Raw genomic sequence first — 14,392 nt, 5'->3', positions numbered from 1 at the left:
TCGGAGGAGGATCAGAAGAGGTTCGAGAGGTATTCTCCTCCTACTTTCAGTGGCACAATTTCTGAGGATGCACAGTGTTTTCTAGATGAGTGCCACCACATTCTTCACACTATGGGCATAGTGGAGTTGAGCGGGATCGACTTTACTACCTTCCAGCTGATGGGGTCAGCAAATAGTTAGTGGCAAGCTTATGAGGAGAGTAGGCCAGTTGATGCAGCGCCACTCATGGGGCTCAGTTCTCTGATCTATTTTTGAGGGAGTTCCTTCCCTAGACCCTCCGGGATGTGTTGTACACTGAGTTCGAGCTGTTACGCTAGGGGACTATGAATGTGTCCGAGTATGCCATGAGATTCAGTGAGTTATCTCGTCATGCACCTACTTTGGTTTCCACTGTTAGAGAGAGAGTCTGCAGATTTATTGAGAGACTCGAATATAGTCTTAGATTTGGTATGGCATGGGAGTTGGAGAATGATACTCCATTTCAGCAGGTTGTGGAGATCGCTCGGAGGTTTGAGCGTATTCGTGGCCAGGAGAGGGAGGATAAGGAGGCTAAGAGGCCTCGAAATTTTAGGGGTTTCAATGCTACCCGCTCAACAGTATCAGCTCGCCATGGAAGAGGATATGTCAGTCGACCAGTTCAGTATACACTTCAGGCTACTCGTAGTGCTCCAGCTATTCAGGGACCTAAGAGTTCTCATATTGGACAACCATCTTCCAGTGCACCCCCAGTACGTGGTTCATACAGTGATTATTCTAACCGTCTGGGTTAGATTCAGTATCAGCAGCCATGCCCGTAGAAGGGTTGTTTTGAGTGTGGTGATATCGGGCACTAGGTGAGGAATTATACCAGGCTTTGGAGGGTTGGACCACCGCAGGGTACTCGGGCTAAGCTTCTTGCTCTAGTTGCTACTTCACTTGTACACCCGACTAGGGGTAGAGTACAAGCGGGTAGAGGACGTCCTAGAGGGGGAGGCCAGGCCCGTTTTTATGCTTTTTCTGATAGGACTGAGGCTGTTGCATCAGATGTTGCATCACAAGTATTTTTCCATTCTGTCATAGAGATGCATCAATTTTATTTGATTCGGGTTCCACTTATTCATATGTGTCATCCTATTTTGCTTCATACTTGGATATGTCTCGTGATTCTTTGAGTACCATTGTTTAGGTGTCTACACCTGTTGAGAATTCTATTATGGTAGACCATGTTTATTGTTCTTGTTTGGTCACTATCGGGGGTTATGAGACTAGGGTTGAGCTTCTGTTACTCAACATGGTGGACTTTGATGTGATTTTGAGCATGGATTAGTTGTCACCATATCACGTTATTCGTGATTTTCACATTAAGACTGTGGTATTAGCTATGCCGGGTCTGCTATGGTTCGAGTGGAGAGGTTTATTGGGTCATATTTTGTGATGACCCGATAGGTCATTTTTAGTATTAGCCCTTATTTGTGTGTCTCGAGACCTCTGTTAGCTTCGTTTGATGATTCTTGCTTTGCATCCATGGTTCGTGTCACTTTTTGTTTTTAAGTGAAAATTTGAAGAAATACATGATTTTTGGCTTTAAAAACAACTTGGATTGACCACGATCAATATTTTATAAAAATGACCTCGGATCGGTGTTTTGATAATACCGATAGGTCCGTATCATAATTTTGGATTTAGGTGTTTGCCCGGAATATAATTTAAATTTGAGGTCCCTAGATTGATTTGACTTATTTTGTCGAAAACTAGTATTTTGAATGTTTGGAAATTTTCTAAGTTTGATCGTAAGTTGACTTCATAGCTAGCAGGTTCGTATTTCGATGATGAAACTTGGAATAGGTCTGTATCGCTAATTGAAACTTTTTTGTAAAATTTGGTACAATTCGGAATTGATTTGCCATGATACGGACACTTAGATGTGATTCTAGTTATTCTTGAGTTTACTTTGAAATTTCATTTGTTTTTAGGGTTGATTTGTAGATTTAGATTTTATTTTAGTATTTTGATTGCGCGAGCAAGTTCGTATGATGTTATTACACTTGTGTGCTTGTTTGGTTTGGAGCCCGAAAGGCTCGAGTGAGTTTCAGACGTGTTTCAGATGAGTTTGGTTAGTGTAAAGATTGCTGGTGCAATACCAGTTCTGGTATCTGGTGCAGATCTCGCATTTGCGAGGTCTGGCTCACATTTTCGAGCATCGCTTTTGCTAACAAGATTTCGCATTTCCGAGTATGGTCTAGGCTGGGTTAATCTCCCATTTGCGAGGAACATGTTCGCATTTGCGAACTGTCAGAGGTCGCATTTGCGATCTCAGAGTCGCATTTGCGAACATTTGCGACTAGGCGTGCTCTTGAGTGATCTTCGCATTTACGAAGGCTTTGTACGCATTTGCGATGGTGGGTTTGTTCGCAATTGCAAACCTTTTGTCGCAAATGCAACTTCTGGGCTTTTGTGATAGGGTTCACATTTGTGATCCTTGTCTCGCATTTGCGATGTTTGCAATTGCGAATATGACTTCGCAATTGCGACATTCACAGCTGTGTAAATGAGGGAAAAATCGGGACTTAGCTCATTTTACACCATTTCTCAACCCTAAACGCTCTAGAGGAGATTTTTCAAGAGACGTTTCTTCCCAAATTCATTGGTAAGTGACTTTAATCCATTTCTTTTTCAATTAACCATTACTTTTCATGAGATTTCAACACCAAATTTAGGACTTCCATGGTAGAAATTAGGGATTTGGTTAGGATTGAGGATTTTTGTAAAATTGAGATGTAGTCCTAAAATTAAGGTCGAATTTCGAAATAAATCACATAACCGGGCTTGGGGTTGAATGGGTAATCGGGTTTTGGTCCGAACCTTGGGTTTTGACAAAGCGAGCCCGGGGTTGACTTTTGTTTACTTTTTTAAAAATGATCAAAATTGAATCTCTTTCATTAATGGGTAGTTTCTAAACCTTATTTTGAATCATTTGATTGATAATTTGCTAGATGTGGTTGGTTCGGAGGCTTATTCGAAAGGCAAGGCCGTGGTTGATTGATTGCTTGAATTGCGGAGTGAGGTAAGTGTTGGGTCTAACCTTGGCTTGAGGGAATTAGGAATCTCTAAACTATGTGTTATGTGAATTATGTGGTAAAATAGCGTATATGCAAGGTGACGAGTGTATATAGGCCGTCATGATATTGGTTTCCATGTTTTTATTTATTTCATGATATATCTTGTTTCATGCCTTAATTACTATATGCTTTATTTGACTTCTATGCCATAATTGTTACTTCGCATTTACGAAGGCTTTGTCCGCATTTGCGAAGGTGATTGTGTACGCAATTGTGAACCTTTTGTCGCAATTGCGACTTCGAGGCTTCTGTGACAGGGTTCGCATTTATAACCCTTCTCTCGCATTTGCTATGTTCGCAATTGATAACATGACTTCGTAATTGCGACACTGCAACTAGGTAAAAGAGGGAAAAATCGAGACTTAGCTCATTTTACACCATTTCTCAACCCTAAACACTCTAGAGGTGATTTTTCAAGACTTTTCTTCCCAAATTAATTGATAAGTGACTTTAATCCATTTCTTTTCAATTAACCATTACTTTTCATGAGATTTCAATACCAAATTTAGGACTTTCATGGTAGAAATTAGGAATTTGGGTAGAATTGGGAATTTTTATAAAATTGAGATTGAGACCTCAAATTGAGGTCGAATTTTGAAATAAATTACATAACCGGGTTCGGGGGTGAATGGGTAATCGGATTTTTGTCCGAACCTCGGGTTTTGACAAAAGCGAGCCTGGGGTTGACTTTTGTTGACTTTTTCAAAAATGATCAAAAATGAATCTCTTTCATTAATGGGTAGTTTCTAAAGCTTATTTTGAATCATTTGATCGCTAATTTTCTAGATTTGGTTGGTCCGGAGACTTGTTTGAAAGGCAAGTCTGTGGTTGATTGATTGCTTGGATTGGGGAGCGAGGTAAGTGTTGGGACTAACCTTGGCTTGAGGGAATTAGGAATCCCTGAACTATGTGTTATGTGAGTTATGTGGGAAAATGGTGTATATGTGAGGTGACGAGTGTATACATGTCGTCATGATATTGGTTTCCATATTTTTCGTATATTTCATGATATATCTTGTTTCATGCCTTAATTACTACATGCTTTATTTGACTTCTATGCTATAATTGTTACTTATCATTTAATTATTCTTGTATTAAATTGTCCGTCCCTTCCATGATTCTATGCTTATTGGCTACTTGCCTCTACTTGCTATATTTGCATACCTAAATTGTCACATGCTTTACTTGCCTTATTGTTTTTTAATAGTTGTTGCATTCTATAAATGTGGTTTCCCTTATATGAGTTGTTTAGTTGATAGATGCCGATGAATTGATAAAGTTGAGACTTCGAGTTGTTGAGATTCTTGATTTATTATGTGGTTCTTTATTGCCTTGTACATTTACCCTCTTAGTGCAGAATTTCTTGTAAATTTGGTTGTTGAATTGTTTATGTTGATTGAAATTGTTTGGGGAGCGGGTTGCACGCCGCAACGAAAATTGAAAGGTAATGAATTGAAATGGCAGAATAAGGATGGATTATGATATTGACAGATGAAGATATGATGGGATCGGATTGCGCGCCGCAATGGATTGTGTATGTGGTACTTGTTTATGATTTGTTGGAATTGCCTCGGTATTATGATATGAGACTATGAGACTTATTATTCTGGGCTCTCTGGTTGTTGGATTTTCGAGTTCGTTTTCAAGAGTTAACTGATTTACTTCTATTTCATGTTTTCTTGTTATTATTACTACTGCGTACAGGTTATTGTAAGTGGGTTGCCTTAGCCTCGTCACTACTTCACCGAGGTTAGGCTCGGCACTTATACAATACATGGGGTCGCTTATACTCATACTACACTTTGCACTTCTTGTGTAGATACCAGAGTGGGTCCCAACAGCGCTGAGTGAGATTGCCCGGATCCAGCTACCTATGGAGACTTGAGGTATAGTTGCACGGTGTCCGCAGTCCTGAATCCCCTTCTATGTTAGCGTTGTTGTTTTTTCTTGATTCAAACTGTTATGTTTTATTCAAACTATTATTTGTAGCACTCTAGACGCTCATGTATTCGTGACTCTAGTTTCTGGGATTATATTTGGATTACGTCATTTATTGGTTTATCACTCCATTTTAGACTATTCGATTTTATTGTTATCATTTGATATGAATTGTTAAAAATGGTTAATAATTATAGCTAACGTTGGTTTGCCTAGAAAGTGAAATGTTAGGCGGCATCATGATCCTGAGGGTAGGAATTCCGGGTCGTGACAAGTTGGTATCAGATCACTAGGTTGCCTAGGTCTCAGGTATCATGAGCAAGCTTGGTAGAGTTTGGAGGATCGATACGAAGACGTATGTACATATCATCTAGAGGCTTTAAGGCTTTAGGAAAAAATTCACTTCTATCTTTCTCTATCGTGCGACTTATTTTCATTATTGATGTTTGAACCATTCTACTCTTTTTCTCTTGTAGATGGTGAGAACTCGCACAACGTCTATAGCCGGGCAGGAGCCAGAACCCCTATTGCATCCATTACCAAGGGTAGGGGTCAGGGCCGAGGTAGGGGCCGGGGCAGAGATTGAGCCCAGCCTAGGGAATGAGTAGCATCAGTACCCATGGTGAAGCCTCAGACTGACCATGAGGAGGAGGTACCAGTTCAGACCGCACTAGTCGGACCTGCTCAGGTCCCAGAGGGATTCATTACCCATCCCGTACTTCAGGACGCTCTAGTCATATTAGTTGGACTCATGGAGAGTGTGGCTCAGATCGGAGTATTCAGTATGGAACAAGCTATCTCTCACGCTGGTGGAGGAGTACAAACTCTCGCCATTCATACTTCGAAGTAGATGGTTCCCCTATACCAGACTCCGGCAGCTCCAGCAGTTGGGGTAGTTCAACCCGTAGTTGCTACACAACCCGGGGAGAGGCCCGTGATGTCTTCTAAGGGATTGAGTAGATTGGATAAGTTCACCAAGCTCTTCCTTGTTCATTATAGTGTTGCACTCTCGGAGGACCCACAGGACTACTTGGACCATTTCCACGAGGTGTTGCGCAACATGGGTATTGTTGAGACCAATAGGGTCGACTTTGCAGTGTTCCAGATGACCAGTTTTGCCAAGAGGTAGTGGTAGGACTTTGAGCAGAGTGACCAGTCGGTTCACCTCCACTTACATGGGATAAGTTATTGCATCTATTTCCGGAGAAGTTTATTCCTTTCACTCTGAGAGAGGTGTACTATAGGCAGTTCGGGCGCCTTCAGCAAGGTGGCATGACCGTCATCCACGAGACCAGATTTGTGGACCTAGCCCGTCATGTAGCTATGTTGATTCCCATATATAGAGAGAGGGTGAGGAGGTTTATTAATGGTATTACCTTCGGCATCAGGCTTCAGATGGCCAAAGAGACGGGGGATGATATTTCTTTCCAGAAGGCTGTAGAGATTTATAGACGGATCGAGATGGTTCGTGGTCAGGATAGAGGAGCGACATCTAAGAAGAGTCCACGTCATTTCGGTGGCTTCAATGGAGCCTCATCTGAAGGCAGGGTTGTTTTTGGTGGAGGCGATCCTCCTAGGACAATTAAGTTAGCTCTTCAAGTAGCCCACGGTGCTTTGGGCAGTCGTGTTTCTTATGGGTATCGTCCTGAGCAACCAACATTCAATGCAACTTCAGCTACTATCAGTGCACCACTACTTCAGAGTTACTACAGTGGATATTCGAGTTGTCAGGATCTGGCTCAGCTTCAACAGCCTTAGAAGTCTAGGGAGTGCTTTGAGTGTGGGGGCGTAGGTCACATCAGGAGGTATCACCCTAGATTGACGAGCAGTAGAACTCAACAGGGTTATCGTTCCATTATGTCGGCACCGGTTGCTCCACCGCCCGCACAACCAGCTAGAGGCAGAGGTCAGGTTGCTAGAGGTGGAGGTCAAGCCATTAGAAGTGGAGGCCAGCTAGCTAGGGGTCGCCCGAGGGGCAGAGGTCAGAGTGATGGGGCACAGTCCCACTTTTATGCATTTCCAACTAGACCTGAGGCAGAGTCATCTGACGCCATCATCACAGGTATTGTTCCAGTTTGCCATAGAGATACTTTAGTACTATTTAATCCGGGCTCTACTTATTCCAACGTGTCATCTTATTTTGCTTCATATATGATTATGCCGCGTGATTCTTTGAGTACTTATGTATATGTGTCCATGCCTGTGGGAGATTCTATTATTGTAGATTGTGTTTATCGCTCGTGTGTGTGACGAGCGCAAAACCGGCATATAAACTTGGGCTCGTTAGTCAAAGATAGTATAGTATTGAATCGTCTCCATAGGGATTGGTTTCAATAATGTTCTATTAATTCTTCAGCTTAACACTATCCAGGATAATCAACCTTTTGATTTATGTTATTATTGACTACAAATAAACTACGATTATCAGCTATAAGAAACTGATGATACCCAAATGATTAGTAAAAATAAAGGAATATCAATAAGAGAAGGAAGGGTGATGACAAGATATGTGATCAACTATTGTTCCGGGTAACTCTATGCTAGATTCACTCTTAACTTCTATTGATTCTTTCGATTTCAATAGATGATTAGGCTACTTCAAAGATTTAGATTCTTCTTCCGATTGAATTTGATTCCCTTAGGTAACCCAATAACATGCCCTATGAATGTATGCACAAAATTAGTAAATGAACGATCTTTCGGAGAACACCTCTCGATTATTCTCATGGACTGGGTAAATCAATAACTCCTTAAGCTCTTTCGATTACTTAGAAGAGACATAAAATCAACCCCATCAAGATAACACAAAGCCAATAGCAGTAAACTTCTCTTTCGATTAAAGTAAGACTACAATAAGCCTTGCAATTCAATTAAGAACTCCTTCATTAAAGTCGGGCAATTAACATAGAGTAAAACCCAAAACAAGGATTAATTCACAACATCCGTCAACAACCCTAAGGAGACTTACTCCATAACGAAGAAAGTATACAAAACGAGAGTACTAGAAGAACAAGAAGACATTACAATTCCCAAATTCCGCCTAGACTTTAGTATTGAGTGAATTTGATCAAGTATATCGATTTCCCGTTGCTTCCGTCTTCCCCTCCCTCACAAATTACGTCTTCCAATCAAGATACCCTCTTTTTAGATGAGCCGGGCTTCATATAGGTCAAGGAAAGTCGCCCTCAAAATTATGAATTTAGCCCTGCAGAATTTTTCCTTGGAGGGACGTGTGCGGACGCAAACCTGGGCAGGTGACTGCGCATCTGGCCGCGCACATTCGAAAGTTTCTGTCTGACTTGCGCGGCCCAGTGCGTGGCCGCGCACCTGGTCCATTTTGTTGCTCTCGTTTTATTTCTTCTTTTTAAATGCGCGAACCTCCGTTGATCCTCGAATGAGCTCCCAATGTACTCCATAATTTTTACTTGGCCCCAACACTCCATATTAGCTCAAAATGATTCTGAACACCATTGTAGCCCGAACTTTCTCCTTCAAAAACATAAATCAATTAGTTAGAGCAATTTACTACCATTTAGCAATCAAACATCAGTAGAGTGCAGCAAATTAGAATGCAAATAGTGGCCAAAACACATAGTTATAGCCTGCCATCAACACCCCACACTTGAACCATTGCTCGTCCTCGAGAAATTAAACCACACTTTACATAAATGCAACCTCACTATGCGACTTCCCTCACTAATTACACCAAGAATATTTAATATAGATTAAGCATAATAGTGTAACATCTTCATCTCAAGAATTTACTCATAAGCACCAGGTATTATTCACAATTTACTCACTTACTCTAACATAAAGATCAAGACTTACCTTTCCTTCGTGAAACAAGTGCCCTCACATACAAAAGAGAGTAGTTCCTCATACAATAAAATTCAAGAACACTTAGGAACTCAAGATAGAAAGAATTCACTCACTCTCATAAACGAGATTCATGTGCCACAAAAGATGCACCATAGGCTTTCCCGTAGAATACTACTATACTAATTGAGCTCATTCAGTCAAGGATCAAGTAGGACTTCTACTGGTTGTAATGTAGGTTGCGGGACGAGTAGGATACGTTTAGATATAAGAGTGAATACACCTCCTTAAGAACTTTAATACAAACACTTTACCAGTTGAACCCCACACTTATGTCACACCCTACTCCACCTTTATATCAACATGCATTAACTCCCCCTGTTTAAGCACATTTACATCAAGAGTCACCACTATTTCTCAACTATACAACTCTTTATTTTTTTATTTTTTCTTTTTTTTCCTTCATTTCAGGTGACTTTTCCTTTTTCAAAACATTGCACTTTTCTCCTTATTTTAATAGTTCCACTCAAAAGCCAACCCAACCAACCCACACTTTTACACAGTTCGTCAAAATTTTATGTGCTCAAGGGAGGTGAAAGGTTCAAATAGATGATCAATTCAAACAAAAGGGTAAGGCTTATAATGTGGTTGCCAATAAAATAGGATTACAGGCTCAAAGGGGTTAACTAAGATACATAATAATTAGGTGGTAAAAGTGTATCACTGACTCAACAAAGAAAAGCATATATCACTTCCAAGAGTGAACAAGACTACTATTTTGCTTTGCAGACACACGGGGCAAGTTCTAGACATCAAATGCAGTGCACAGAATCATACAAAAAAAAACTCACTCACACATGGCACATACTCACTCAGGATCGGACTGTCAAGACACTTTAGTCGAAGTAGTTAAGCAACGAACAATTTAAGGCACTTATACAAGAGTCAAAAACCTGAGCCTAAGCGTCACACTAAAGCACTCACTATTCTTAAGGTGTAACGAAGAGACCTTGTTTTCATTCCAACTCATAGCATAAAACTAACTACACCCGGTTCAAATGAAACCCTTGGAAAAGAACCGCGGTACAAAGAAAAACCAAGGGGAAATTACTATCCATCGTCGGAAAAAATCAATTTTTTTTCCTAACAGTACTCAACTCACCAAAGAAATTAAAACTAATATACATTACTACATACATACATACAAGATATATACAACATATCCCTACCCCACACTTTAAAATGGTGGCATGTCCCCATGTCACACAAAGAAAAACTTAAGGCGAAGAAACTTCCCTGATAGAGTCAGTCCGTGTCGGAGACAGTGCCGGGGTCCAGATGGAAAGCTCGGCCAAGCGCATGCAACCATGCCATGATCTTTCGCTCAGACTTGGCATTTTGGGTAGACAGGGTATCTACTCGACCTCCCAAGTCTGTGACAGAAGTATGCATCCCCGCCATTACCTGCTCTAATGCGCTAATTCTTGTGTCCCATCGGACGACTGAGGTTCCCTCAACAACCTGCTCATGTGGTGGTGAAGCAGCCACATCCTCATCTTGCACTTCATTACCCTCTTCTGGTGCATCAGACTCATCATTGTTTGCCTCAACAGGCCCAATAGGGTCCTTCCCAACTATTACTTTATCATGCCAGAACTTTTGTTCTCTTTTCACTTTCCCATCCAAGTCTCTGTCTTCAGGTACACGTACCTGACGGCACAACCTTGTGATTAAGGATGGGAAGAAGAAACCATACCTTTGTACAGGACAACAAATGAACATTTCACCATGAATAATCTTAGCCACATCAAAATCGTGGCCATTGAGACAACAACAGATCAGAGCAGCCTAGGGACTATTCACCTTAGTGGTATTGGAGGACGGCATCAGGCGGCTATTTATTATGTGGACCCAACACTTCCCTTCAAAGGTCAGCAATGCCGAATGAAACTTTCGCCCCGGCGTAAGCCACACTACCTCCTTGTTGGTCACACAAATTGTTCTGAAGAATAATTCCCACGTGGGTGGTTTCCTGTTGTATGTGTCATAGTAGTCTTCTGCATCAGGATTTTCCCCAAACAGTGGCAAATGGTAGGCCCTCCGAATGGCCTCTATAGACTTGTCCACACTCTTCTTTCGAACCGTGTAGACATGGTTAACATGTTCCGGGCAGTTTACATAAAACTCCCGAACAACCATCAAATTTGCTTCGTCTGGTTCTTCAAACAATATCCCCAACCCTCGCCGGACTAATTCATGATACATGTTTGGGCAGTCATTTTGGAGGGACCCCATATCAATTCTCCTCTCCAGAATGGGTTTCTTCGGTGACTTTTTACAGAAGCGATCTTGGGCGGCACTGGATACAAACTTGGTATTATCAAACGGGCGAGAATTTGCAAAAACTCGCGGCCGGGACGAGCCAGCTTGACCACTGGAGGAGGCACCTATGGCTCTTCATTTCTTGGATGGTGTCATACCTGAAACAAACACCAACATCAGCTAAAAGCATGATATGTGACCCAAGAGTGGCTACTCAGACTTCACCAGCATACTTGGTCACTAAATTAGATTCTCAAATTCATAGGAGCATTTAAACAAACACCTGATGTGCCTAGTTCACCCAAACTCCCTAACAATAAATCTTTATCCCCCAATTTGGACAAAACTCCACCAATGACACACCCAACCCATCATGGTAAAATTTAACTAGTACCCCAACACAAAACAGGTATAACTCAACAGAATCTCTACAAGTCAAGGAGAAGAAAAGAAAATAAAAGAAATTAAGAGGGAAAATCATGGCACTTACATGAAGGGAGCTTGAGGGGATTTGGGTTGGGAAGAGGAAGGAAGAATACACTTCAATTAAGTATGGGGTTATGTAGAGAAGAGAAGAGAAGAGAGAAGGGGGAGGGTTAGTTTGGGGGAAATTTGAGATTGGGGGTTTGTAGAAAGGGGGATATGTTTGTGAAAAGAAAGAAAAAAGGGGGGGGGGGGGGAGGCAAAAAGAAGAACAGAAAAAAACATTTACTTACCTGTGCGCGGTTGGTGCGCGGTCAATGCGCGGCCGTGCACGTGAGGCAGCGGGGGGTCAAAAATGCGCGACCATGTGCGCGGTCGATGCACATTAGTGCATGTTTGGCAATAGGGTTTGCCATATGCGCGGTCAATGCGCGGCCGCGCACGTTTGCCTTTTTTTCCCGATTAATATCTACTACGTCATAATACACACTAACTGCTATCTATTTTATGCTGTGCACAAATGTGAAGTAAAAAAGAAAAGAAAAATCTAGCTAGCAGAAAAGTCAAAGGTAGTTCTGAGTTATAGTCGTTAGCTTGACTCAATCGGACATCCTCAGTTGATTTTGATGCTCGAGGATTGCTGTGCAAATCCTCCAGCAAGAAACGACTTCAGTCTGTGCCCATTTACTTTGAAGCTTTCTGTTCCATCTTGGTTTTGGATCTCAATCGCCCCGTATGGTGATGCATGCTTCACCATATACGGTCCTGTCCATCTAGACTTGAATTTTCCGAGAAATAATCTGAGTCTACTGTTATATAGTAAGATTTTGTCCCCTTCATGAAACTCCTTTGTCTTAATCAGACGAATAATGCCATTTTTTAGTCTTTTCCTTGAAGATATGCGCACTTTCATACGCGTCCAGTCTGAACTCTTCCAATTCATTCATCTGCTCCAACCTGTGATCACCTGCAAAACTAAGATCAAGATTAAGCATCTTAATTTCCCAATAAGCCTTATGTTCTATCTCAACAGGTAAGTGACACGACTTGCCATACACTAATTTGAATGGTGAAGTCCATATGGTCATTTTGAACGCAGTTCTATACTCCCATAGTGCTTCATCCAATTTGACAGACCAGTCTTTTCGAGAAGCACTAACCGTCTTTGCAAGAATTCGTTTTAGTTCCCAATTAGCCACTTCAACTTGCCCACTAGTTTGGGCATGGTATGGTGTTCCTGTTTTGTGTGTGACCCCATACTTAGACAATAGTGCAGCAAACTGCTTATTCACAAAGTGTGACCCATTGTCACTGATGATCACTCGAGGTGTTCCAAAGCGGGTAAAAAAAATTCCTAAGAAATTCACACACCACCCGAGCATCATTGGTCCTAGTAAGGATTGCTTCAACCCATTTAGAGACGTAGTCAACGGCTACTAGGATATACTCATAAGAATGCGACGTTGGGAATGAACCCATTAAGTCGATGCCCCAAACATCTAAAATTTCACATACCAGAATGGAGTTGAGCGGCATTTCATCCCTCTTGATAATATTACCTACTCTCTGACACTTATCACATGAAGCTACATACGCCCGTGCATCTTTGTGCAAAGTAGGTCAAAAGAACCCGGCTTCCATGACCTTTGTTGCAGTGCGATTTCCACCATAGTGATCTCTAGCTGCTCTATCATGGCAATAAGATATAATGCTTGCCATTTCTCCTTCAGGCACACATCGTCTAATCACCCTATCCGCACACAGTTTAAACAAGAACGGGTCATACCAAAAATAACTTTTTACCTCACCTTGAAGATTTCTTCTTTGATCACGAGTGAGGTCATGGGGTAACCATCCACTAGCCAAAAAGTTAGCTATATCTACATAACATGGCGGCCTTTCAGAAACCGCTGCTATGGAAAAAATCTGCTCATCAGGGAACTCTTCCTTTATTTTGACTATTTCAACTAGAGGCTTCTCAAGCCGAGATAGATGATCTGCGACTTGATTTTCTATGTCCTTCCTATCTTTTATTTCCAAATCAAACTCTTGGAGCAGCAAAACCCATCGCATCAGACGCGGCTTGGATTCTTTATTACTCAACAATTATTTCAATGCTGAGTGATCAGTGTGTACAATTACCTTGCTTCCCACCAGGTATGATCTAAACTTGTCAAAAGCAAAGACCACAGCAAAAAACTCCTTTTCAGTAGTGGCATAATTTACTTGAGCATCATTCAATGTCCTTCTTGCATAATAGATGGGTTTGAACATTTTATCTCTTCGTTGCCCTAGAACCGCTCCCACAGCTACATCACTCGCATCATATATTATCTCAAAGAGCTGGCTCCAATAAGGTGTCACCATAATAGGAGCACTCATAAGCTTTTCCTTTATCAACTCAAATGCTCTTAAGCACTCTACATTGAAAATAAACTTGGCATCCTTTGCTAGCAATTGTGTCAATGGCTTGGTAATGCTGGAAATATTTTTTATAAACCTCCTATAGAACCCAGCGTGTCCCAAGAAGCTTCTTATGCTCTTTACCGAAGTCGGGGGAGGGAGCCTAGCAATAACATCCACCTTAGCTTTGTCAAACTCAATTCGATGCGCAGTTACCTTGTGGCCCACGATAATTCCCTCCTTTACCATGAAGTGACACTTCTCCCAGTTAAGAACCAAGTGAGAAGCTTCACAACGTTCAAGCACGAGCTTTAAATTTATCAAAAAATCTTCAAAGTCATCACCGAAAAGGGTGAAATCATCCATGAACACCTCAAGACACTTCTCATTTA

At 41.5% G+C, this 14,392-nt stretch overlaps 1 protein-coding gene across 1 annotated transcript; it reads right to left on the bottom strand.

Moving 5' to 3' along the window:
• Positions 1–12,451: 12,451 nt before the first annotated feature.
• On the bottom strand, positions 12,452–13,670 carry LOC138892727 (uncharacterized). The gene is made up of 2 exons (XM_070176463.1): positions 13,242–13,670; positions 12,452–12,877 (listed from the first exon to the last, which is right to left on the bottom strand). The coding sequence occupies exons 1-2, from the start codon at positions 13,668–13,670 to the stop codon at positions 12,452–12,454; spliced, it is 855 nt and encodes a 284-aa protein (XP_070032564.1).
• Between the last annotated feature and the right edge of the window lie 722 nt (positions 13,671–14,392).

Source organism: Nicotiana tomentosiformis, chromosome 5 (genome assembly GCF_000390325.3).
Source record: "Nicotiana tomentosiformis chromosome 5, ASM39032v3, whole genome shotgun sequence".
In the NCBI taxonomy this organism is placed as follows: domain Eukaryota; kingdom Viridiplantae; phylum Streptophyta; class Magnoliopsida; order Solanales; family Solanaceae; genus Nicotiana; species Nicotiana tomentosiformis.
This window is presented reverse-complemented; position numbering and strand designations above follow the sequence as displayed.

What these genes read in the sequence shown, in the direction of transcription:
- LOC138892727 (XM_070176463.1), bottom strand. Translation starts at nt 13,670, where the DNA reads ATGCGATGGGTTTTGCTGCTCCAAGAGTTTGATTTGGAAATAAAAGAT. An exon ending in GAAATCGCACTGCAACAAAG is followed by an intron (nt 12,878 to 13,241) that starts GTCATGGAAGCC and finishes GTGAATAAGCAG; the next exon opens with TTTGCTGCACTATTGTCTAA.